The sequence below is a fragment of the Mobula birostris genome, chromosome 1 (genome assembly GCF_030028105.1).
Source record: "Mobula birostris isolate sMobBir1 chromosome 1, sMobBir1.hap1, whole genome shotgun sequence".
NCBI classification, from domain to species: Eukaryota; Metazoa; Chordata; class Chondrichthyes; order Myliobatiformes; family Myliobatidae; genus Mobula; species Mobula birostris.
Window position 1 is genome coordinate 6,546,339 of NC_092370.1, and position 25,141 is coordinate 6,571,479.

A 25,141-nucleotide genomic window follows, 5' to 3' on the forward strand; every position below is an offset into this window, starting at 1 on the left:
CCAGCATGCAATTACTTTTCAAGTGTGGCCCTTGTCATCATGTTGATATACACAACCACTAATTGGTATGATGGAAATGACATGATGAGTTCACCTGTTGTCATCCTTTGTCATCTATTGACCCCAAGCTAAAATTCAATCAGAATGGTTTTTGTCAGAAGCGCACAACAGTAATGCAAATAGTTGCTCTCCATAGGATGATCGAGGAAGTCAAGAAGAACAACCTACCAGCCGTGCTTACTTACATCGATTATCGCAAAGCTTTTGACTCCACTCACTGAGGTAAAATGCTGAAGATCCTGAAAGCTTTCGGAGTGCCAGACCATCTACTGAGAGCAACAGAGTCGAGCTATACCAAAACCATGGCGGAAGTCTCTAAAGTGTTCGAGCTCCTAGCTGGTGTGCTACAAGGAGACACTCTGGCACCCTACATCTTTATAATCATCCTTGATTACGCTCTACATCAAGCAACCAAAGATCATGACAAGCTTGGTTTTACCATAAAACCAGGCCGAACCAAAAGGGTCAGACCAGTTATGCTCACAGATCTTGATTTTGCAGATGACATAGTCCTGCTCTCTGACCAGATGGAGGAAGCACAGCAGCTACTGACAAAAGTGGAAATTGAGTGCAATAAAGTTGGACTTCACGTAAACGCTAAAAAGACAGAGTACATGGCATGTAACTGTGACGAAGGTACTCTCAAGATCGTACAAAATGATACCATCAAAAAAGTCTTTGATTACAAGTACCTCGGTCAAGAATGATGAGTTCGGAGAAGGACATAAAGATACGGAAGGCACTGGCATGGAGGGCTATGGCTGACATGAAGAAAATCTGGAAGTCGAACCTGACCAAAGGGCTTAAAAAGAGGATTTTCATAGCAGTCATAGAGTCCATTCTCACGTACGGATGCGAGATGTGGACACTCACCAAGACTATGCGAAAGTCTCTAGATGGTTGCTATACACGAATCCTCCAGATGGCTCTTGATGTGAGTTGGCAACAGCACATGACGAACATCGAACTCTGTAACAACCTACCAATGCTCACCACTAAAATCGAGGTGAGAAGACTGCAACTAGTGCGGGAATGTCTACACCACCCCGAGCTACCTGCCAGCCTAGTCATCATATGGGAGCCCAAGCACGGGAGGATGAACCCTGGGCGCCCTCCCAAGACTATGGTCAACACACTCCTAGAAGACAGCGGCGCGGCTAATGTAGATGAACTGAACACACTGATGAGGGAGAGGGAGAAGTGGAGAGAGTGGAGAGTCCATCATCGTGCCCGACGCCGGCCCCCTAGGCCTGAGTCGTCGTCGTTGTCCTGTTCAAGGATTTCTAGGTCTTCTCAAAAATGCAACAGGGTAATTAAATGCACTTAAGTAGGTAGTTAGAGCAACAATTACATGTTTTGCCTCCACCATTCCATGATCAAATGCCGAAGCAGCCTCAATAGGCCAAATGGCCAAATTCTGCTTCAATGTCTTATAGTCTTATTCCCTTGCAACTCCCCTGAATTAAGAAGCATTTAAGCTTCTGTGAGGTTGTATTCCTATTCTTAATCTAAGGAGAATGCCAACCAATGTGCCTGTAATTTTTTTTTCTTAATAGTTGCTCTGAGCAGGAAATTTTTACATGGCGCTGACAGACTACAAGACCAATAATCTGCTGCCAGATGATGACGCCACACTGCCTGATGTCCTAAACCAGTTCTTTGCCCGCTTTGATACTCAGAGGGAGGAGGCTGCTCCACTCATCAACCCACCTGACGATGAGTCCACACTGGTCTTTAAGCAACATCAGGTGAGATCCACCCTGAGGAAAGTGAATGCGAGTAAAACCTCCACCATCATCCCAGTGCCCAAAAAAATCAGCTGTGAAGTGCCTGAATGACTATCACCCTGTAGCGCTGACACCCATAGCCATGAAGTGCTTTGAGAGACTTGTGCTCTCACACATTAAGGCTATAATCCCACCTGATCTGGACAAATACCAGTTTACCTACCAGGCAAACCGCTCCACAGAGGATGCAATCACAACAGCCCTCCATATTGCTCTGACTCACTTAGAGGAACGGAACACTTATGTGAGGATGTTACTTGTGGGCTTCAGTTCTGCATTTAACACAGTCATCCCCCATAAACTGGTCAGCAAACTGAACACTCTTGGCCTTGGTTCCTCCCTGTGCTCATGGGTCACAGACTTTCTCACAGACCAACCCCAGCAAGTCAGAATTGGTAAGCACACCTCCACCACCCTCATCTTAAAAATAGGCATCCCGCAGGGCTGTGCGCTGAGCTCTATGCTCTACGCACTCTTCACACATGTCTGCACCTCCAACTCCATAATTAAATTTGCAGACGATACCACAGTGCCTGATCTTGGACGAGGATGAAACAGCCTACAGGCTTGAGGTGAACCATCTGACGGAGTGTATAAGGACAACGACCTGGTCCTTAAGACTTCTAAAACAAAAGAGATGATGATTGACTTCAGGAGATGAAAGAACAGAGTACACACCTCCCTCCATATACATGGAGAGGTAGTGGAAAGTGTGGAAAACCTAAAGTTCCTTGGAGTTATATTGTCAAAACAACTGACATGGGCTACCAACACCTTGCTGCTTGTAAAAAAAAGGCACAACAAAGACTCTTCTTCGTCAGAAAGCTGAAACAGGCCAAACTCCCACAGAAGCTGTTGCTTAACTTCTCCAGAAGCACAATTGAAACCATCCTGACCAACAGTGCCACCATGTGGTATGTCAGCTGCACAGCCGCTGAGCGACAAGACCTGCATCGCGTGGTGCAGGCGGCCCAGCAAATTGTCAGGTTGGGGCTCCCAGGACTGGACACCATCTATTCCAGCATGCTCAGGAGGAAAGCAATCAGCATAACCAGAGACACCACACACCCCGGCCACTCCCTGTTTGACCCGCTGCCATCTAGCAAAAGGTTCAGGATACTAAAAGCCAGAACAAATAGACAGAGGAGCAGCTTCTATCCCAGAGCTGTGGCCTCCATCACACCACTCCCACAGAACAATGACTGAAACTGAAAGCACACACGAGGACTCAAATACTCGCACTAATGGCATTTGGAGCATTACTGTGATATTCTGGTGCTACTGCAACTTATTTTCTGCTACTTATCTATTTAATACTGTTTTTCTATTACTGTCTTGTTTTTATCTACCGCTTTATTTAATTGCCTGAGAGGAAGCCAAACAGAGTTTCATTGTACCTATATATAACGACAATAAAGATCATTCAGTTCATTCACTGCCTGGCACTTTTGTTCTTTGCAATATGCATACTATGAATACCTAGAATGAAAGGAAAAAAATTATATACTTTGGATGTTGTTTATTATTTGAAGATTTTTATGAAATACAGTACAACAAAGAAAATCTTTTACATTTTGTAAACTTTTCTCATCCGCCTTTATCCCAGTGGCATGGCAACAAAGGCTATGTGTGCAGGAGCATTTCAGTTACTGCGCGGCCGCGCACCCATGCAGCTTAGAGGGAACAATGGTGCCAACAAGTGAATCAAGATGACACCAATATTAAACCAGTCTGCTGCTTATAAACTTTTTATATGTATGTAGTACTTAAAGTACAGAAAGAGTCCATACAAAACAATCAACATGGTGGAACTATTTCAGAAAATGTCATTGGCTCCACCATTTTATATACTTACCAAGACATTCTGGAAATAAAACAGCCAAAGAACTGCTGAGCCAGAGCTTGTGCTAAACATCGTCTGGTAAGAGGCGTCTGATCTATAATCATGGCACTGTTCAGGAGGTTTGTGCTAAATGAGAGGTGTGAAAATAGGACAAAGATGCGTTATACAGTATATTTTTTTGAAAACAAGTATTATGCTCTTAAAGTAACAAAAAAAATAAGTTCAGGCTAAACGCTGTATTTAATCAGAGCAACACACACCAAGTGTTGGAGGAACTCAGCAGGTCAGGAACCACCTATGAAATGAATAAACAGTCAATTATTCGGACTGAGACCCTTCTTCGAGAAAGGGGAAAATGTCAGAGTAAAAAGGTGGGCGGAAGGGAAGGAGGACAAACTAGAAGGTGATAGGTGAAGTCTGGTGGGTGCGAAAGGTAAAAGGCTGGAGAAGGAATCTGATAGGAGACCAGGTTGGACCATGGGAAAAGGGGAAGAAAGAGGGGCACCAAAGGGAGATGATAGGCAAAGAGAAGAGGTAAGAGGCCAGAGTGGGGAATAGAGAAAGAGGATTGGGGGAGAGGAAAAGAATAAACAGAGGAAAAAATTACTGGAAGGAGAAATCAATGTTCATGCCATCAAGTTGGAGGCTACCTAGACAGAATATGAAGCGTTGCTGCTGAGAGTCACCTCGTCACGGCAGAACAAGAAGCCACGGACCAACATGTCGGAACAGGATGGAGATAAGAAATGAAATGGTTGGCCAGTGAAATTCCACTTTTGGTAGATGGGACTGAAGTGCTCGACAAAGCAGTCCTCCAATTTATGTCCGGTCTCACCAATGTAGATGAGGCCATATCAGGAGTTCTGGATACAAAAGGTAACTTCAACAGATTCACAGGTGAAGTGTTAGCTCACCTGGAAGGACTGTTAGGGGCCTGAATGGAGATGAGGGAGGAAGTGAATGGGTAGGTGTACTATATCTGTCGCTTGCAGGAATTAATCAGCTCTCTGAATTACTGGAAGCTTGCCAGTCCTTTCATATTCATTCTTTAAACCTTCACTTCATGATAATAACATAACAATTGGCTGTGGTTTTCATTAACTGTATGGTAAAGTTCAGAACAAACAGATGAAAATATACAACTAATAACTGCAAATAACTAAAAGGAACTAGCAAGGAGCACAAAACCAAAATAACTTAGAAGAGTATGTCACTACAAGGGGAGGAATTCTGATCTGTCGCCAACAGAGCATGCCCACAATTTACTAACAATAACCTTTACGTCTTTGGAATGTGGGAGGAAACTGGAGCACCCAGAGGAAACCCACTCGGTCATAGGTACAACATACAAACTACTTACAGAAGATGAGCCATCAAACGCTCCAGGGTGTATCTCTGGGGTCAGTAGTGAGGACAGACACAAATATAACATTCAGAAAGGGACTAAACAACTGCACAAAAATGAGGTAATGGTGCACAACTAGACTTCTCCTATGCTACAGTTTGATCTTTTATGATATATATCATACATTGAGTACTAAACTGGTAATCATAATGATTGGTGTTGCAGGAAACTTGAGACAAGTAATATTATCACAATGGGCCTTTTGTCTGTAACTTGCTGCATCTGACTTTGATCTCACTGTACCAGTACAAACAATATAGCCATAACTTTTATTTCAGCAGTCAAATAAGATTAAGCAACATTTTTATATGTTCCACCTCAGCTTTTTTATTGTTTAATAGAAGTCAACCATTCCTTCAACTGGGAAATTAAATCATAAGAAATCTTTATCGTTAAAGTCAGCTCTCATGTGTAAATATGAAGCTTCAGTTCACAAACCACGTATTGCCCTAGGGTGGAAAAACTCTGGGACCCCATACTGTACTATTCAACACCTCACACTTAACTTAATATTTGAAATGATCTTTGACTTAGAAACTTAAGAGAAACTTGACTTGCTGGGATAAGGTTACATAACAGCTCTCATATTGCTGAGATTGCATTCAAAGGCAACCTCAATTAAGCCCAACTCACAAAACTTTACCTAGCCTGTTAGGTCAATTCAGTAACACCTGACACTGTTGCACAGAGAAAACATTGCAAAAGTCATTGGCTCAGTCCATAATCGATGTCTAGTTAGATAATTGCTGTTAAAATGATGGTAGAGCAAAGTATTCATAACACCATTAGACTGAAGGCTGGAAGCTGGTAATTCTGCCCATCGAGTCTGCTCCACCATTCTGTCATGGCTGCTTTCTCATTCCTCTCAGCCACATTCTCCTACTTTTTCCCCTTTATCCTTTGGCACCCTTACTAACCAAGAACTTATCAACCTCTGTTTTAAATATACCCAATGAGTTGCCCTCCACAGCAATGAATTTCACAGCTTCACCACCCTCTGGCCAAAGAAATTCTTCCTCAATTCTATTGAAACGCTCTGCCCTCTGGACCTAGATTCCCCCAGCATCCTCACCACATCCACTCTACCTTATTTTGCAAGGACTAGAATACCAAAGCAAGGGTGTAATGCTGAGGCTTTCCAAGGCTTTGGTCAGACCACACTTGAAGTATTGAGAACAGTTTTGGGTCCAATATTTAAGAAAGGATGTGCTGGCATTGGAGAAGGTCCAGAAAAGGTTCTTGAGAATTATCCTGGAAATGGAAGTGTTACTGTATGAGGAGCATCCAATAGCAATGGGCCTGTACTCACTGGAGTTTAGAAGAGTGAGCTGTGATTCTTCTAAATCTCAGAAGAATTGAAACCTAGCAAATATTGAAAGGCCTAGATAGAATGGATGTGGAGAGGATGTTTTCTATGATCATAAGGCCATAAGATTTAGGAGAAGTAGGCCATTTGGCCCATCGAGTCTGCCATTCAATCGTGGGCTGATCCAATTCCAGTCATCCACATTCACCTGCCTTCACCCCATACCCTTTGATGCCCTGGCTAATCAAGAACCTATCTATCTCTGCCTTAAATACACCCAATGACTTGGTCTCCACAGCCGCTTGTGGCAACAAATCCACAGATTTACCACTCTCTGACTAAAGTAATTTCTCCGCATCTCTCTTCTAAATGGACGTCCTTCAATCCTGAAGTCGTGCCCTCTTGTCCTAGAATCCCCTACCATGGGAAATAACTGCCATATCTAATCTGTTCAGACCTTTTAACATTTGGAATGTTTCTATGGGATACCCCCCTCATTCTCCTGAACTCCAGGGAACACAGCCCAAGAGCTGCCAGATGTTCCTCACACTGTAACCCTTTCATTCCTGGAATCATTCACGTAAATCTTCTCTGAACCCTCTCCAATGTCAGTATATCCTTACTAAAATAAGGAGCCCAAAACTGCACACAATACTCCAAGTGTGGTCTCACGAGTGCCTCATAGAGCCTCAACATCACATCCCTGCTCTTATATTCTATATCTCTAGAAATGAATGCCAACATTGCATTTGCCTTCTTCACAACCGACTCAACCTGGAGGTTAACCTTTAGGGTATCTTGCACAAGGACTCCCACGTCCCTTTGCATCTCTGCATCTTGAATTCTCCCCCCATTTAAATAATAGTCTACCTGTTTATTTCTTCCACCAAAGTGCATGACCATACACTTTCCAACATTCAACATTGTATTTCATTTGCCACTTCTTTGCCCATTCCCCTAAACTATCCGAGTCTCTCTGCAGGCTCTCTGTTTCCTCAACACTACCTGCTCCTCCACCTATCTTTGTATCATCGACAAATTTAGCCACAAATCCATTAATACCATCGTCCAAATCATTAACATACGTCGTAAAAAGCAGCTGTCCCAACATAGACCCCTGTGGAACTCCACTGGTAACCAGCAGCCAGCCAGAATAGGATCCCTTCATTCCCAATCTCTGTTTTCTGCTGACCAGCCAATTCCCCACCCATGCTGGTAACTCCCCTGTAATTCCATGGGCTCTTATCTTGTTAAACAGCCTCATGTGCATCACCTTGCCAAAGGCCTTCTGAAAATCCAAGTACACCACATCTACTGCATCACCCTTGTCTACCCTGCTTGTAATTTCCTCAAAGAATTGCAGTAGGTTTGTCAGGCAGGATTTTCCTTTCAGGAAACCATGCTGGTTTGGGACAGTCTAGGACCAGAGGGCACAGCATCAGAATACAAACACATCTTTTTAGAACAGAAATGCAGAGGAATTTCTTTCGTCAGAGTGCGATGAATCTGGAAATCATTGACACAGACTGCTGTGAAGGCCAAGTCATTGGTTATATTTAAGTTCGGGGGTTGATAGGTTCCTGATTAGTCAGGGTGTCAAAGTTACAGGGAGAAGGCAGGAGAGTGAAAGTACCTCAGCCATAATGGAATGGCACAGCTGACTTGATGGTCTGAATGGCTTAATACTGCTCTTAAGTTTCATAGCAACTGGCTGCAAAACCTCGAGTAGGAAAGGTTAGTCAAAATGGTAATGCATGGAAGGTCAACTCAAAGTGTTTCTCCAATTTTCAATATAAAAATTTTAAGCAGATAATTTACATCTTAAACTTATGCACCTTAACAAGCAGCAGCTAATTAACACAAACTACTAACTGAAAACCATAATCCTCCCGGTACAACTGGCTGTTTTTCTGAACTGCAGCTTACCAATGAAAGCATTGTTAGGGCGTATTCTGGAGTTAACGGATATAGCAAATATTAACTTCATCAGCAACCAATCTTCAGGCATGAACGTGGATTACAGATTGAATTTAAAATCAACGCTGAACAATAGTTTTCCTGGAGCTGTGGGCTGGAGTTGATTGCTAACCAGACAATGCTAATTAATACATTTTGGGTGTCTGATGTGTGGGTATGAAGAAATTGGGGTTTGAGAACTATTTGTAATTAAACAGAAGCATTGTAGATACATTGTAGCTATACAATAGTCCTGCTGTTACCAATGATCCTTAGCATATAAAAATGTCATGTAATATTGGGTCAGGAGGCCTCTTCCTCCAAAAGTATCTCAATAAAATGCCTGCTGCTCATTTTTGTTAAATAAAACACTTCTGTATCCACTAGCTTCAATGTCTCTCTGGTGATTTTGTTCACGTTACAAGCATCACAGATGTGTACTGTGCTAAAGCTTCAAACACCTTTAACTGTCAAGCATAATCCTGAAAATAATTTCAAACTTGCACTTTTCAATTCCCTTAAGAATGCTCTGGCAAATCCATCTCAAGAGGAAGCTGACAAACGTTTGCACGCAGTCTAATATCATTTCATGTAGTCTTACTTTATGGAATGTCAACACCTCCAGCAAAAAAACTGCTCCAACAGACTCACCTTAAAATACTCATAGAAGCATATGAAGCTACTTCGACATAGGCTTCATCAACAAATACAGTCTTATAATAGGCATAGGGGTATCTGCAGGTCAGGATCTCTTCATAGAACTCAAAAATCTCATGAAGAAAGGACGTGGTATGTTTCAGAAGTGGCAACAATTGGGGCAGGCAGAAATGTGTTACCTGTAAAGTATGATATCAAAATGTGAAATGTGTCCTTCCAATGTAATAAAAATACCATTAAATCAAAGTCAAAGATTCTACATAAATTTCAGCACTGTCACAGAAAAGCAGCATCCATCAGGTCCCCTCCATCAACGTTATGCCCTCCTCTCACTGCTGCCATAAGGAAGAAGGTACAGGAGACTCAGGACTCACACCACCAGATAATAACTGTTATCACCCCTCAACCATCATGCTTTTGAACCAGTGGGGATAACTTCACTCATCCCACACTGAACTGTTCCCACAGCCTATAGACTCACTTTCAAGGTCTCTTCATCTCATGTTCTCAATATTTATTGCTTTTGTGTTTGCACAGTGTGTTCCCTTTTGCACATTGATTGTCCGTCCTTTTGGGAACAGTCTTGCATTCTTTCTTGAATGCCCACAAGAAAATGAATCTCAGGGTTGGATATGGTGACATAAGTCATAAGCACCCTAGATATTTTATATCTATATACTACTAAAACTCTCATGCTCTGTCTGTTTGTGACCTCCAATTAGCGCAAACGGTGCTTTACAGCGGTACTTTTTTTTTGGCTAAATCGAATTAAAATGCGCTAACTTACAGAATGCAGGCAAAGTTCAGGGTTATATATTCGTAAAAAATTGTTCATTCGCCAAAATTCAACAGGCTGCCTTTCACCCGAGACCCAATCGGCCATCATGGAAATCGGGACATTACAGCCCGACGCATGCGCACGGCCAGCCTCAGCAGCGCCTCAGGATGCTCACAGAGCCACTCCACCTTCCATGGAGACCGGGAGAGAACAACAATCGGATGAGGCCAGGGCCGCACGAGTCCAGGATCAAAGAGTCAGGACAAAAGATGAGAGAAGGCAAGACAGAGGAGGACAGGCATGCACGTCTCCAAAATGACAACAATAGGCACAGACGGAGGAGAGAACAAGAATCCGATCAGGCTGGGGCTGCACGACTTCAGGAGAGAAAGAACAAATGGTAGAAGAGATGAAGAGACGAAGGACGAAAGGGCTGCGTGTCTCCAGAATGACAAAAACAGGCAGAGAAGGAGGAGAGAGGAAGAGACAGAGGAGAAAAGGAAAGATCAGCTCGAGAATATGTGGCACAGAGTAATTATTGCGAGAGTTGCTGAAGATGACAATGGCCATTTTCAACGACAATACCTTGACAGAGAAAGAGCAAGGCAAAATGCACGACTCGCGTGCCGTCACATTTCTGCTGGTGTTGGTTTGATGACGTGAGTATGCCCTCACTGTCATGCCTTCCTATTCACTGGAGAAACCGCACATTTCTGCTGTATGAAGGGAAAGGTCAGGATAGGCAATTTGCAGCCTCTACCTAATGAACTCCTCAATTTGTACAGCAATGATGAACCTATTGCAAACCAGTTCAGGAAGAACATCAGACAATACAATTGCCTCTTCCAAATGACATCCTTTGGTGTCAAAGGAGACATTCCAACTGGGAATCAATGGAATCTTTGTGTGATTATTCATGGCTAAATCCATCATTACATCAGACATTTAATTCCACACCTGACCCAGCAAGCCCGATTCCTTCAAATTTATTTCATGGATACTTAATGTTCATTCTTATTTGTCTTGCTATGCGTCTTTCTTCTTTCATAAGCTGAGTTTTTCTTCTTTAATTTCCAAATCAAAGAGATAGCAATAGCATTCAGGAAAATTTAATGCTCATTCTGGTCACATCAGACTGCACTACCCGTTGTCTAGTAAATTTTGTTTTTGATGTTTATCTTTTGTCTTCTGTATTAGTGTGCAATAGAAAAGAGCAAATTTTGGATTTCCAAACATTCACTTTCCAAAAAAATTAAATGTTTTAGAATTTTTTTTTGTATTGCATTAAAGAAAGTAACAAATTAATAGATCTCTTTTCAAAAAGATTACAATGTAGGTATATAGGCCAGTGCATGATTAAACACAGATAATAGATGGGCACTAATGATCAATGACATAATGAGCTGAACTACTGATGAACTGAAACAGAAATAGGTGAAGAAATCAAACTGGGTGAAGAGCAACCAAACTAAAAGGTGAGGGGATGGCAGACATGACAGTTTAACCTTCATATCATCCATTCCTACACCACGTCAACAGTGAGCAGAGCAACAAGACACAAATGGTCATCCTACATCATCATGGTCTCTACCAAGCAGAAATTTTATGAAGAGAAGAACAAGGAGTTCTGCAAAAGATGGTATAGCCTTCAGAGTCCTGGTCTGAACACTTGTGAGGCTGTCTGGGGTTAGCTGCAGAGACAGAAGCAAGTGAGAAAGCCAAAGGCTGCAGAAGAACTGTGGCAAGATCTCCAAGATGCTTGGAACAACATACCAGCTGACTCTGATAAAACTGCACAACAAACAGTGTGTACCTAAGAGAATTGATAAAGTTTTAAAGACAAAGAATGGTCACACCAAATATTGATTTGATTTAGTTTTTTACTATTTACTGCACTTTATAGTAATGTTTCTGATATTTAGAAACTTAATTTCATTATTCTTGATAGTGTCTTTGCTTTACAGAATTTTTTACATGTGCCTGACTTTTGCACAGTGCTGTATATACTTTAATAAATTTACTTTGAACTTTTTGAACATATTTACAACTTGTGTAGCAGAAAACTTATTCAGCACAATTCACAAGCTCTATCAAACTGATTTTCTTAGATTTTCACCTGACTAGAGAAAAATATTTAAGCTTTTAATAATTCCATCTTTATTAAACATTGAAATTTCCAACAAAATGACCCTATAACATAGAATATTTCTTATTTGCTGTATCATGGAAGAACATACAAAAATATGAGATCATCGCATGCCTCGGTTCTTTTCTGCCTTCATCAGGACTGTCTCTTCCAGAAACATTGACTGCTTAGTAATTTCCGTAAATGCTGCTTGACCTGCTGAGTTCAGAAAGCTTATGGTGTGTTGGCATTCATCAACTGTAGGATTGAGTTCAAGAGCCGTAATATAATATTACAGCTATATATGACCTTGGTCAGACCCCACTTGGTGTACTGTGTTCAGTTCTGGTCACCTCACTACAGGAAGGATGTGGATACTATAGAGAGAATGCAGAGGAGATTTATAAGGATGTTGCCTGGATTGGAGAGCATGCCTTATGAGAACAGGTTGAGTGAACTTGACCTTTCCTCCTTGGAGCAACAGAGGATGAAAGGCATTGATCATGTGGATAGCCAGAGGCTTTTTCCCCAGGGGGCTGAAATGGCTACCACAAAGGGGCCTAGTTTTAAGGTGCTTGGAAGTAGGTTGGAGGAGGATATCAGAATTAAGTTTTTCCACAGAGAGAGTGGTGGGCAACAGTGCACTGCCGGTGACAGTGGTGGAGGTGGATACAATAGGGTCTTTTAAGAGACTCTTAGATAAGTACACGGATCTTAGAAAAATAGAGGGCTATGCGGTGGGGTAATTTTAGGCAGTTTCTAGAGTAGGTTACATGGTTGGCACAACATTGTGAGCCAAAGGGCCTGTAATGTGCTGAATTTGTGCAATTCAGCACATTACAGGCCCTTTGTGCAAAATTCCAGCATTTTGTGTGTTGTTCTGCACTTCCAGCACCTGTAGCATCCCTTGTGATTATGGCTAATCTTTTACGTCACTGCCATCCTTCTGCAAATGCCCTTATTCGTTGATTCTTGTAAAGCCCGAAAATCCTACCAACCTCAGTCTCCAATATATTTGGTCACTAAGCCCCCAAAACTCCCAGAAACAGAGAATTCCAAACATTACTGCCCCATACATAGAAACCATACCATAGAAACTACAGCACAGAAAACAGGCTTTTTGGCCTTTCTTGGCTGTGCCGAACCATTTTCTACCTAGTCCCACTGACCCGCACACGGACCATATCCCTCCATACACCTCCCATCCATGTATCTGTCCAATTTATTCTTAAATGTTAAAAAAGAACCCCCATTTACCACCTCATCTGGCAGCTCATTCCATACTCCCACCACTCTCTGTGTGAAGAAGCCCCCCCTAATGTTCCCTTTAAACTTTTCCCCCCTCACCCTTAACCCATGTCCTCTGGTTTTTTTCTCCCCTTGCCTCAGTGGAAAAAGCCTGCTTGCATTCACTCTATCTACACCCATCATAATTTTATATACCTCTATCAAATCTCCCCTCATTCTTCTACGCTCCAGGGAATAAAGTCCTAACCTATTCAACCTTTCTCTGTAACTGAGTTTCTCAAGTCCCGGCAACGTCCTTGTAAACCTTCTCTGCACTCTTTCAACCTTATTTACATACTTCCTGTAATTTGGTGACCAAAACTGAACACAATACTCCAGATTCGGCCTCACCAATGCCTTATACAACCTCATCATAACATTCCAGCTCTTATACTCAATACTTTGATTATTAAAGGCCAATGTACCAAAAGCTCTCTTTACGACCCTATCTATCTGTGACGCCACTTTTAGGGAATTCTGTATCTGTATTCCCAGATCCCTCTGTTCCACGGCACTCCTCAGTGCCTTACCATTAACCCTGTATGTTCTACCTTGGTTTGTCCTTCCAACATGCAATACCTCACACTTGTCTGTATTAAACTCCATCTGCCATTTTTCAGCCCATTTTTCCAGCTGGTCCAAGTCCCTCTGCAGGCTCTGAAAACCTTCCTCACTGTCTACTACACCTCCAATCTTTGTATCATCAGCAAACTTGCTGATCCAATTTACCACATATCATCCAGATCATTGATATAGATGACAAATAACAATGGACTCAGCATTGATCCCTATGGCACACCACTAGTCACAGGCCTCCACTCAGAGAAGCAATTCTCTACTACCACTCCTTGGCTTCTTCCATTGAGCCAATGTTTAATCCAATTTACCACCTCTCCATGTATACCTAGCGACTGAATTTTCCTAACTAACCTCCCATGCGGGACCTTGTCAAAGGCCTTACTGAAGTCCATGTAGACAATATCCACTGCCTTCCCTTCATCCACTTTCCTGGTAACCTCCTCGAAAAACTCCAATAGATTGGTCAAACATGACCTACCACGCACAAAGCCATGACTCTCCCTAATAAGTCCCTATCTATCCAAATGCTTGTAGATTCTGTCTCTTAGTGCTCCCTCCAATAACTTACCTACTACCGACGTTAAACTTACTGGCCTATAATTTCCCGGATTACTTTTCGATCCTTTTTTAAACAACGGAACAACATGAGGCAATCTCCAATCCTCCGGCACCTCACCTGTAGACAGCGACATTTTAAATATTTCTGCCAGGGCCCCTGCAATTTCAACACTCGTCTCCTTCAAGGTCCGAGGGAACACCCTGTCAGGTCCCGGGGATTTATCCACTTTAATTTTCCTCAAGACAGCAAGCACCTCCTCCTTTTCAATCTATACAGTTTCCATGATCTCACTACTTGTTTCCCTTAATTCCATAGACTTCATGCCAGTTTCCTTAGTAAATACAGACGCAAAAAACCTATTTAAGATCTCCCCCATTTCCTTTGGTTCCACACATAGCCGACCACTCTGATCTTCAAGAGGACAATTTTATCCCTAACAATACTTCTGCTCTTAATATACCTGTAAAAGCTCTTTGGATTATCCTTCACTTTGACTTTCATGAACAAGCTGCTCCTTGTCTTTGCCTTGAATAGCTGACGCTCTACTCTGAAGCAGGTCTGGACACCCATCAGTGACAGAAACATCAAATCTGCATCTACTTCGAATAGCTGACCCTCTATTTTGAAGCAGGTCTGGAATTATTGTGTTAATTGTAATACAACAGGAACATCAAATCTGCATCCATCTTGATTCTGATTCTGAAGAGCCCAAGGATTTAAAATGAAATCACTTCTCATTCTTCTAAACTCCAGATCCAGTCTGATCAAGCTCTCTTCAGACAATCAACACAATAATTCCAGAAATTCCACTGATGTACAACACTGTGTCAAAGACTTAGGCACATATATATAGCTAAGGTACCTAAGACTTTTGCACAGTACTGTAGTAATTTTATGTATTGCATTGTACTGCTGCCACAAAAAAAAAGAACAAATTTTCATGACATGTGAGTGATGAGCCTGTTTCTGACATGGGTCTCTACTGTGGACTGAGAGTGGGAAGGGGGCAGGGAGAAAGGAATCATGGTTGGGAATAGGGGAAAGGAGAGGGAAGGGGCAGGAAGCACCAGAGAGACATTCTGTAATGATCAATAAACCAATTGTTTGGAATTAAATGGCCTTGCTTGGTGTCTCAGGGCTGGGTGTCCCTGCACCCACACCACACCCCACCCCTGGCATTCCTTCTCCGCCACCTGTCCTACACCCTTTCCGCTGTGCTCTCACCCTCCCACCCTCACCATTCCCAACATCTTTTGAATCCGTCAGATTTACAATCTCGCTCTCTGCTTCACATTGACAAATACAGGCAATGCAAAAGGCTTAGACACCTTGGCTATATACAGTTGCAAGAAAAAGTTTGCAAACCCTTTGTGATTACCTGGTTTTCTGCATTAATTACTCATAAAATATGCTCTGATCTTCATCTGTCACAATAATAGACAAACACAGTCTATCTACATTAATAACACACAAACAATTCTACTTCTCGTTAATACTGAGTACACCATTTAACAATCACAGTCTAGGTTCAAAAAACTATGTGGACCTCTGGGGTAATGCCTTCTACAAAAGCTATTTGGAATCAGATGTTCCAATCAGTAAGATGAGATTGGAGTGTGGATTGTAGAGGTGACCTGCCCTATAAAAAAAAAGACACAAAGTCAGGTTACTGACAGAGCCTGCTCTTCTCAAGAAAGATCTGTTAATGTGCACCATGCCTCAATTAACAAGACAACTTAGTGGAAGACCTTAGTAGAAGAACTGTAGAGATGCATGAAGCTGGAAAAGGCTACAAAAGCATTTCTAAAGACCTGAGTGTTGTTCAGTCCACGGTAAGAGAAGTTGTCTACAAATGGAGGAAATTCAGTACTGTTGCTACTCTCCCAAGGAGTGGGTGTCCTACAAAGATCACACCCAGAGCACAAAGTACAATGCTGCAGGAGGTGAAAAAGAACCCAAGGGTAACAGCAAAAGGTCTGCAGAAATCTCCAGAACTTGCTGAAGTCTCTGTTCATGTATCCACCATAAGAAAAACACTGAACAAGAATGGTGTTCACTGAGAAAATCACTGCTCTCCCAAAAAAAAACACTGCTGCATGTCTCAAGTTTGCAAAAGACCACCTGGATGTTCCACAACACTTCTATGGACAGATGAGACAAAAGTTGAACTTTCTGGCAGGAATGCACACCACTATGTTTGGATGGAAAATGGCATGGCACACTAACACAAAAACCTCATCCCAACTGCGAAGCATGGTGGAAAGAGCATCATGGTTAGAGGCTACTTTTCAGCCCGAGGGCTTGGACAGCTTGCAATCATTGAGGGAACAATGAATTCAAAATTGTATCAAGATAATTTACAGGAGAATGTCAGGGTAGTATTCTGTCTTGTAAGCTTCTATTGAATTTTCTTTGTAAACCATTCCGTTGTTGATTTACTCTTGTGTATTGAAGCTTACTAGAAGCTGGATGATGCAACAGGACAATGATCTGAAACACAAGACTAAATCAACAACAGAATGGTTTAAAAAGAAGAAAAATTCCATGTTGTGGAATGGCCAAGTCAGTCATTAACCCAATTGAGATGCTATGGAATGACCTCAAGAGGGCTGTTCACGTAAGGTATCCCTGAAATATTGACAACCTGAAACAGTTTTGTATGGAGGAATGTGCAAGTCTGAACAGCAGCTGACAGGAAACTTTTGGTGGAGGTTATTGCTGCTAAAGGAGGTTCTACCAGTTACTAAATGCAAGGGTTCATATATTTCTTCCAGCTTGGACTGTGAATGATTCAATAATGTGTTCAATAAAGACATGAAAAGTACAATTGTTTTTGTATTAACTTGGGCAGATTGTGTCGTCTATTATTGTGACTTAAATGAAATCCACATTTTATAAGTAATTAATGTAGAAAACTAGGAAACTAAAAAAGGTTCACAAACTTTTTCTTGCAAATGTATATGTGCCCAAGACTTTTGCATAGTCCTGTAGCTTTGTTGCACTATTACCAGAATATTCTCCCTTCAGTACAGAGACCAGACTTATCAGTTAAGCTGCAAATGTAGTCTCAGAAAATATCAAAATCATTGGAGCAAGACATCACCCTTCTTGTTCGCAATCCTCTTTCAGCAAGTGAACATACCACTTGCTTTCCTAAGTGTTGGTGAACCTGCACATTAATTTTGTGAATTTTGTGCAAAGGCATCAGAATCCCTCTGAATATCAAAAACTGTCAACCTATTACATTTTAAATGCTCTCCTATTCTTTTGTTTCACCACCAAAATGGATGTCCTCAAAACTTTTCCACATATTCCATCTGCAATATCCTTTAGTTAATCTGCCTGTATTACTGAAGTTTCTCACTGCCCTCATTGCATTTTAAGCAAACTTGCAGCTACATCATACAAATCCATCAGCCATATCATTAAAGTAAAATGTGAATAGCTCAGCTTCCAGTATTGAACTCTGATCATTGCTTCCCAACCCAAAAGCAACCTGTTTACTCCTACTCTGTTTTCAGCCCATTGACCAAACCTCAGCCCACACAAGCATACTACTAAAATCTCATATCTTCTATTTTTGGTCAGTCAAGTCCAGAGTGATACCAAATCAAAGGCCCTCCAAAATTACATACTATACATCTTATCAACTGGCTTGCTCTCAATTTATTTTATTCACTACAATATCAAGAACCTTCAAGGTATGATTTGCGGGGGGCTATTTCAAGGGCGAAGAGACAATTTTGAACAAGGTTGGAGGCAATATCAGATGCACGGCAACTCTGGCAGGGTCTGCAAGACATTACTTCCTACAAAGCGAAATCCACTACCAGATGAACTCAACGCCTTCTATGCACGCTTTGAAAGGGAGAACACAACGACAGCTGTGAAGATTCCTGCTGCACATGAGGACCCTGTGATCTCTGTCTCAGGGGCTGATGTTAGATTGTCTTTAAAGAGAGTGAACCCTTGCAAGGCAGAAGGTCCCGATGGAGTACCTGGTAAGGCTCTGAAAACCTGTGCTAACCAACTAGCGGGAGTATTCAAGGACATTTTTAACCTCTCACTGCTACGGGCAGAAGTTCCCACTTGCTTCAAAAAGGCAACAATTATACCAGTGCCTAAGAAGAATAATGTGGGTTGCCTTAATGACTATCGCCCGGTAGCATTCACTTCGATAGTGATGAAATGCTTTGAGAGGTTGGTTAGGACTAGACTAAACTCCTGCCTCAGCAAGGACCTGGACCCATTGCAATTTGCCTATCGCCACAACAGGTCAACAGCAGACGCAATCTCAATGGCTCTCACACAGCTTTAGACCACCTAGACAACACAAACACCCATGTCTTCAAGGCATTCTTCAATTATGTGAAGAACAAAAGGATGACAGGAGTGAAGGTAGGACCAATTAGAGATAAAGATGGGAAGAGAAGCCCGGAGGCCGTGAAAGTGAGCAAGGTCCTCAATGAATACTTCTCTTCGGAATTCATCAATCAGAGGGAACTTGATGGTGAAGACAATATGAGTGAGGTTGATGTTCTGGAGCATGTTGATATTAAGGGAGAGGAGGTGTTGGAGTTGTTAAAATACATTAGGACGGATGTCCCCGGGGCCTGACGGAATATTCCCCAGGCTGCTCCACAAGGCGAGGGAAGAGATTGCTGAGCCTCTGGCTAGGATCTTTATGTCCTTGTTGTCCACAGGAATGGTACCAGAGGATTAGAGGGAGGCAAATGTTGTCCCTTTATTCAAAAAAGGTAGTAGGGATAGCCCAGGTAATTATAGACCAGTGAGCATTACGTCTGTGGTGAGAAAGCTGTTGGAAAAGATTCTTAGAGATAGGATCTATGGGCATTTAGAGAATCAGGGTCTGATCAGAGACAGTCAGCATTGCTTTGTGAAGGGCAGATCATGTCTAACAAGCCTGACAGAGTTCTTTGAGGAGGTGACCAGGCATATAGATGAGGGTAGTGCAGTGGATGTGATCTACATGGATTTTTGTACGGCATTTGACAAGGTTCCACACAGTAGGCTTATTCAGGGATCCAGGGAAGTTTGGCCAGGTGGATTCAGAATTGGCTTGCCTGCAGAAAGCAGAGGGTGGTGGTGGAGGGAGTACATTCGGATTGGAGGGTTGTAACTAGTGGTGTCCCACAAGGATTGGTTCTGGGACCTCTACTTTTCGTGATTTTTATTAACAACCTGGATGTGGGGGTAGAAGGGTGGGTTGGCAAGTTTGCAGACGACACAAAGGTTGGTGGTGGTGTGGATAGTGTAGAGAATTGCCGAAGATTGCAGAAAGACATTGATAAGATGCAGAAGTGGGCTGAGAAGTGGCAGATGGAGTTCAAACCGGAGAAGTGTAAGGTGGTACACTTTGGAAGGACAAACTCCAAGGCAGAGTACAAAGTAAATGGCAGGATACTAGGAAGTGTGGAGGAACAGAGGGATCTCGGGGTACATGTCCACAGATCCCTGAAAGTTGCCTCACAGGTAGATAGGGTAGTTAAGAAAGCTTATGGAGTATTAGCTTTCATAAGTTGAGGGACAGAGTTTAAAAGTCGTGATGTAATGATGCAGCTCTATAAAACTTTGGTTAGGCCACACTTGGAGTACTGTGTCCAGTTCTGGTCACCTCACTATAGGAAGGATGTGGAAGCATTGGAAAGGGTACAGAGGAGATTTACCAGGATGCTGCCTGGTTTAGAGAGTACACATTATGATCAGAGATTAAGGGAGCTAGGGCTTTACTCCTTGGAGAGAAGGAGGATGAGAGGAGACACGATAGAGGTATACAAGATATTAAGAGGAATAGATAGAGTGGACAGCCAGCACCTCTTCCCCAGGGCACCACTACTCAATATAAGAGGACATGGTTTTAAGGTAAGGGGTGGGAAGTTCAAGGGGGATATTAGAGGAAGGTTTTTTACTCAGAGAGTGGTTGGTGCGTGGAATGCACTGCCTAAGTCAGTGGTGGAGGCAGATACACTAGTGAAATTTAAGAGTCTATTGGACAGGTATATGGAGGAATTTAAGGTGGGGGCTTATATGGGAGGCAGGGTTTAAGGGTCAGCCCAACATTGTGAGCCAAAGGGCCTGTACTGTGCTGTTCTGTTCTATGTTCTATGTTCAGAACGCTGTTCATTGACTATAGTTCAGCATTTAATACCATCATTCCAACAATCCTGATTGATAAGTTGCAGAACCTGGGCCTCTGTACCTCCCTCTGCAATTAGATCCTCGACTTCCTAACCGGAAGACCACAGTCTATACGGATTGGTGATAACATATCCTCCTCACTGACGATCAACACTGGCACATCTCAGGGTGCTTAGCCCACTGCTCTATTCTCTGTATACACGACTGTGCAGCTAGGCATAGCTCAAATACCATGTATAAATTTGCTGACAATACAACCATTGTTAGTAGAATCACAGGTGGTGATGAGAGGGCATACAGGAGTGAGATATGCCAACTAGTTGAATGGTGTCGCAGCAACAACCTGGCACTCAACATCAGTAAGACAAAAGAGCTGATTGTGGACTTCAGGAAGGGTAAGACGAAGGAACACATACCAATCCTCATAGAGGGATCAGAAGTGGAGAGAGTGAGCAGCTTCAAGTTCCTCGGTGTCAAGATCTCTGAGGATCTAACCTGGTCCCAACATATCAATGTAGTTATAAAGAAGGCAAGACAGTGGCTATACTTTATTAGGAGTTTATTAGGAGAAGGCATGTCAACAAATACACTCAAAAACTTCTATAGTTGTACCGTGGAGAGCATTCTGACAGGCTGCATCACTGTCTGGTATGGAGGGGAGGGACTACTGCACAGGACCGAAAGAAGCTGCAGAGGGTTGTAAATCTAGTCAGCTCCATCTTGGACACTAGCCTACAAAGTACCCAGAACATCTTTAGGGAGCGGTATCTCAGAAAGGCAGTGTCCATTATTAAGGACCTCCAGCACCCAGGGCATGCCCTTTTCTCACTGTTACCATCAGGTAGGAGATACAGAAGCCTGAAGGCACACACTCAGCGATTCAGGACAGCTTCTTCTCCTTTGCCATCCGATTCCTAAATGGACATTGAATCTTTTGGACACTACTCACTTTTTTTCAATATACAGAATTTCTGTTTTTGCACATTCTTTATATCTATTCAATATACGTAATTGATTTACTTGTTTATTTATGTTTTATTTTATTATTATTTTTTTTTCTCTCTCTCTCTCTGCTAGATTATGTATTGCATTGAACTGCTGCTGCTAAGTTAACAAATTTCCCATCACATGCTGGTGATAATAAACCTGATTCTAATTCGATCAAACATGATTCCCCTTTCACAGATCTTGTTGATTCTGTTCATTCGTATTATTAAGTGCCCCACAGCTACTTTCTTAATTATACATTTTCTCTACTATTTATATCAATCTAATTGTCCATAGTTCCCTATGTTTTTTCACTTCCTCTTTTAATGCATCGTGGATTTATATTTGCTACCTTCCAAGCCAAGGGAACAGTTGTAGAGTCTGAAAAAGACTCAGTCACCACAGTCAAAACCTGATGAAGCATGAAATCAGGATTTGTGATTTATGAGTACTATTTTTTGAAAGCCTCATTCATTCCAGATCTGTACTCCTTAGATGTTTCCAAGAGGTTTTCCATACTTCCTTCCACGAAGAGACACAGAAAGAATTTGCTTAACTTCTATCTCTCCACTTTGTTAATCCCAATGTAACTCTTGACTGTGATGCAGAATTCAAAAGGTCTGATACTGGTCAAGTTGGGAACTTTAACTCATTGGCTAGTTATTTCCAAGTTATTAACCAGCAAAACAGCTTGCCTGAAATTATGACAATGGCAGTGAATTTGGAAACACGCGGTGTTTAAGTTTTAGTTACATCCGAACTATGTAGTTTCTTTCTGAACTACTTTTATTCATTGCTTGATGCTGCCCTCAGGTGTACTGTTCAATAATAACATTTTAAAATTTCCGTTATAACATTTTTAAACTACCACCCATAATTCTCAAAAATAGATTCGACATTCCAATTGGTCCTCCCACCATTAGTCAAATATTTCTGAGTAAATTACCTTGGGCATTAAAGAAAAACAAACCCCATCCAGAAGGAAAGTGAAGGTTGGCGCTATAATTCAAAATGTTTTATGATGTCTGGCCATCACTACGCCAAGATTTTTCTAAGAACTCTAATATGTCATCTGCAACATTAATAGGTCAACAGACTGGTCCTAAACTGATCCTGAATTAGTTAATCCATACATGAATAATCCATTTTCTATAATGTGCTTGATGCCAACTCAAAATCAACAAAAGAAACCTTTATAAAACTACAGGAGGGGATTATGTTTTTCACATTAAACAGGGCAGTATTTATATTACTGCACTGGACCGTGATCAGTTATGACAAGAAATTGCCAATGACAACAACTGATATTCATATAGTGCCTCACATGTAAATTAAATATTCTGGTACTTGAGTCATAGAACACTACAGCACGGAAACAGGCTCTTCTGCCTATCTAGTCTGCGCAAAACCATTAAGCTGCCTAGTTCCATTGACCTGTACCAGGACGAATACATTGATTTATGAAGGCCCTACCTTTCACCGTGTAAAACTTACCCTGGATTTGCTGATCCAGTTAACTACATTATCACCCTGATTGTTGATCTAGACAATAAACAACAACAGACCCAGCAATGATCCTTACCACACACCACTAGTCACAGACCTCCAGTCAGAAAGGCAACCATCTATAGCCACTCTCTGGCTTCTTCCGTGAAGCCAATTTCTAACCCAGCTGAACCCAGCCTCATCTTGAAGGACCAACCTCCCATACGAGACCTTGTTAAAGGTCTTGCTAAATTCTAAGTAGACAACATCCACTGCCTTGCCCTCATCAACTTTCCTGTTAACTTCCTTGAAAAAATCTGTAAGATTGGTTAAAACACAACTTGCCATGCACAAAGCCACGTTAGCTATCCCTAATCAGTCCATGTTTATTCAAATACGTATATATCTGGTCCCTTAGAATACCTTCTAATAATTTACTCACTACTTTGTGAAAGACTCACTGGCCTATAATTACCTGGCTTATTCTTAGAGCCTTTCTTAAACAAAGGAACAAAATTAACTACCTTCCAATTCCTTGGCACATTACCTATGGCTAAGGAGGTTTTAAATATCTCTGCTAGAGCCTATGCAATTTTGCACCAGCCTCTCACAGGGTCCAAGGGAGCATACTGTCAGGCCCTGGGGATTTAACCACCCTAATATGCCTCAAGACAGCAAACACCTCCTCCTCCTCCTCTGTGATGTGCAAAGGGTCCATGATCTCGCTGCTGTATTGCCTCACATCGATAGACTCTGCGTCCATCTCAGAAGCCAAGTGTATAAATAAAGTTGACACCAAGGACCAATAACAGAAAACATGGATGAGGTGAGGTATCAACAATAGTAGAGTGGAACTCAGCAATTTTAGGGAAGAAGTACAGTTGTGGTGAGAGCTCTCTCAGCATCAAATAAAACACAGGATACAGACAGCCTGTTTCCTCCTCAATCAATTTCCTGAAGTAGGAATTGTAGAACTGGCGCTGAAAGCACAACAGCGACCAAACTACTACTTGAGGCAAGTGTGGGTAGCAGAGGAGTGAGCTGGATATTGTGCACTATTAGCATACGCCGCCATGGTGTTCCAGGCAGGGAGCTCACTTGTCTTATGGACTGAGTGGAGAAATTGTTTCCCATCTTAACAGTCTCCTGAAACTTCCAACCATGTCACTCATTTAACAAGCCTCTGAAGATCAACCTTGCTCCTAAATCCTCTCTGTCCACTCTCTGGCATCTGCTCTGAAGATGCTCAAAGAACACATATTTTAGAAAACAATAGAGAATATTTTTTGAACATAAAAGGTCCTGTGGCTGAAAAGATGCCTACAGAGCTTATGCACCGCACAAGATTCTCCACCCTCCCATCCACCCGGCCAAATCAATTGACCCTCCAATCCCCTTCTCCTTCCTGTGCTTATCTAGATTTCCTGTTTTGTTCCCATTTTAGCTCTTACAATTTGCAGATGCAATTAACATACTCTTTGTCTTTGCAATGAATTCTATAAACTCAGCTTTCTAGGGAAAATAGCCTTTTCCTTTTACATTTTCTTTAACGTCAACTTTTTACATTTTCTTAATTATCTTGTTGCAATAGGGTTGAATATGTTTACATTAACTTTTAGAGAATGAACAGTCATTTATTACTAGACCCTTAATGACCGAATTTCCAAACAGTTCACTATAATGTCAGTCCTATATGATGTGATAGTCTTAAAAATATTTCATGCATTTTTCACAATCAAGGATCAATTTTATTTATATAATCATATACGATACAGATATAGAATAAAATGGGAACAACAGGAATTCTGCAGATGCTGGAAATTCAAGCAACACACATCAAAGTTGCTGGTGAACGCAGCAGGCCAGGCAGCATCTCTAGCAAGAGGTACAAGAGAGGATCTAAACTTCTTCGGTGTAGGCATCACCGGCATCACTAACTCTTCCTTCAGTTAGTCCTGACGAAGGGTCTCAGCCTGAAATGTCGACTGTACCTCTTCCTAGAGATGCTACCTGGCCTGCTGCGTTCACCAGCAACTTTGATGTGTGTTGCTAGAATAAAATGGGCATGCATTTACAATATAAATAGCATTATAAAAAGTGGTTTGAAGTGTTTACTAATAGGAAGGTGGAGGGGTTAACTAGAATGGTTGATCAGATTAGCTGCCTTG

General features: G+C 41.9%; 1 protein-coding gene across 2 annotated transcripts in view; it reads right to left on the reverse strand.

Annotated features, from left to right (window-relative positions):
- The window catches only part of taf2 (TAF2 RNA polymerase II, TATA box binding protein (TBP)-associated factor), a 141,081-nt gene that overhangs the window by 95,823 nt on the left and 20,117 nt on the right, over positions 1-25,141 (reverse strand). For both annotated transcript variants that reach the window (XM_072251969.1, XM_072251962.1), the window contains exons 7-8: positions 9,009-9,193; positions 3,703-3,816 (exon numbers count right to left, since the gene is read on the reverse strand). In XM_072251969.1, coding sequence (XP_072108070.1) covers positions 3,703-3,816; positions 9,009-9,193 — 299 coding nt within the window. The remainder of the gene's footprint in view (positions 1-3,702; positions 3,817-9,008; positions 9,194-25,141) is intronic.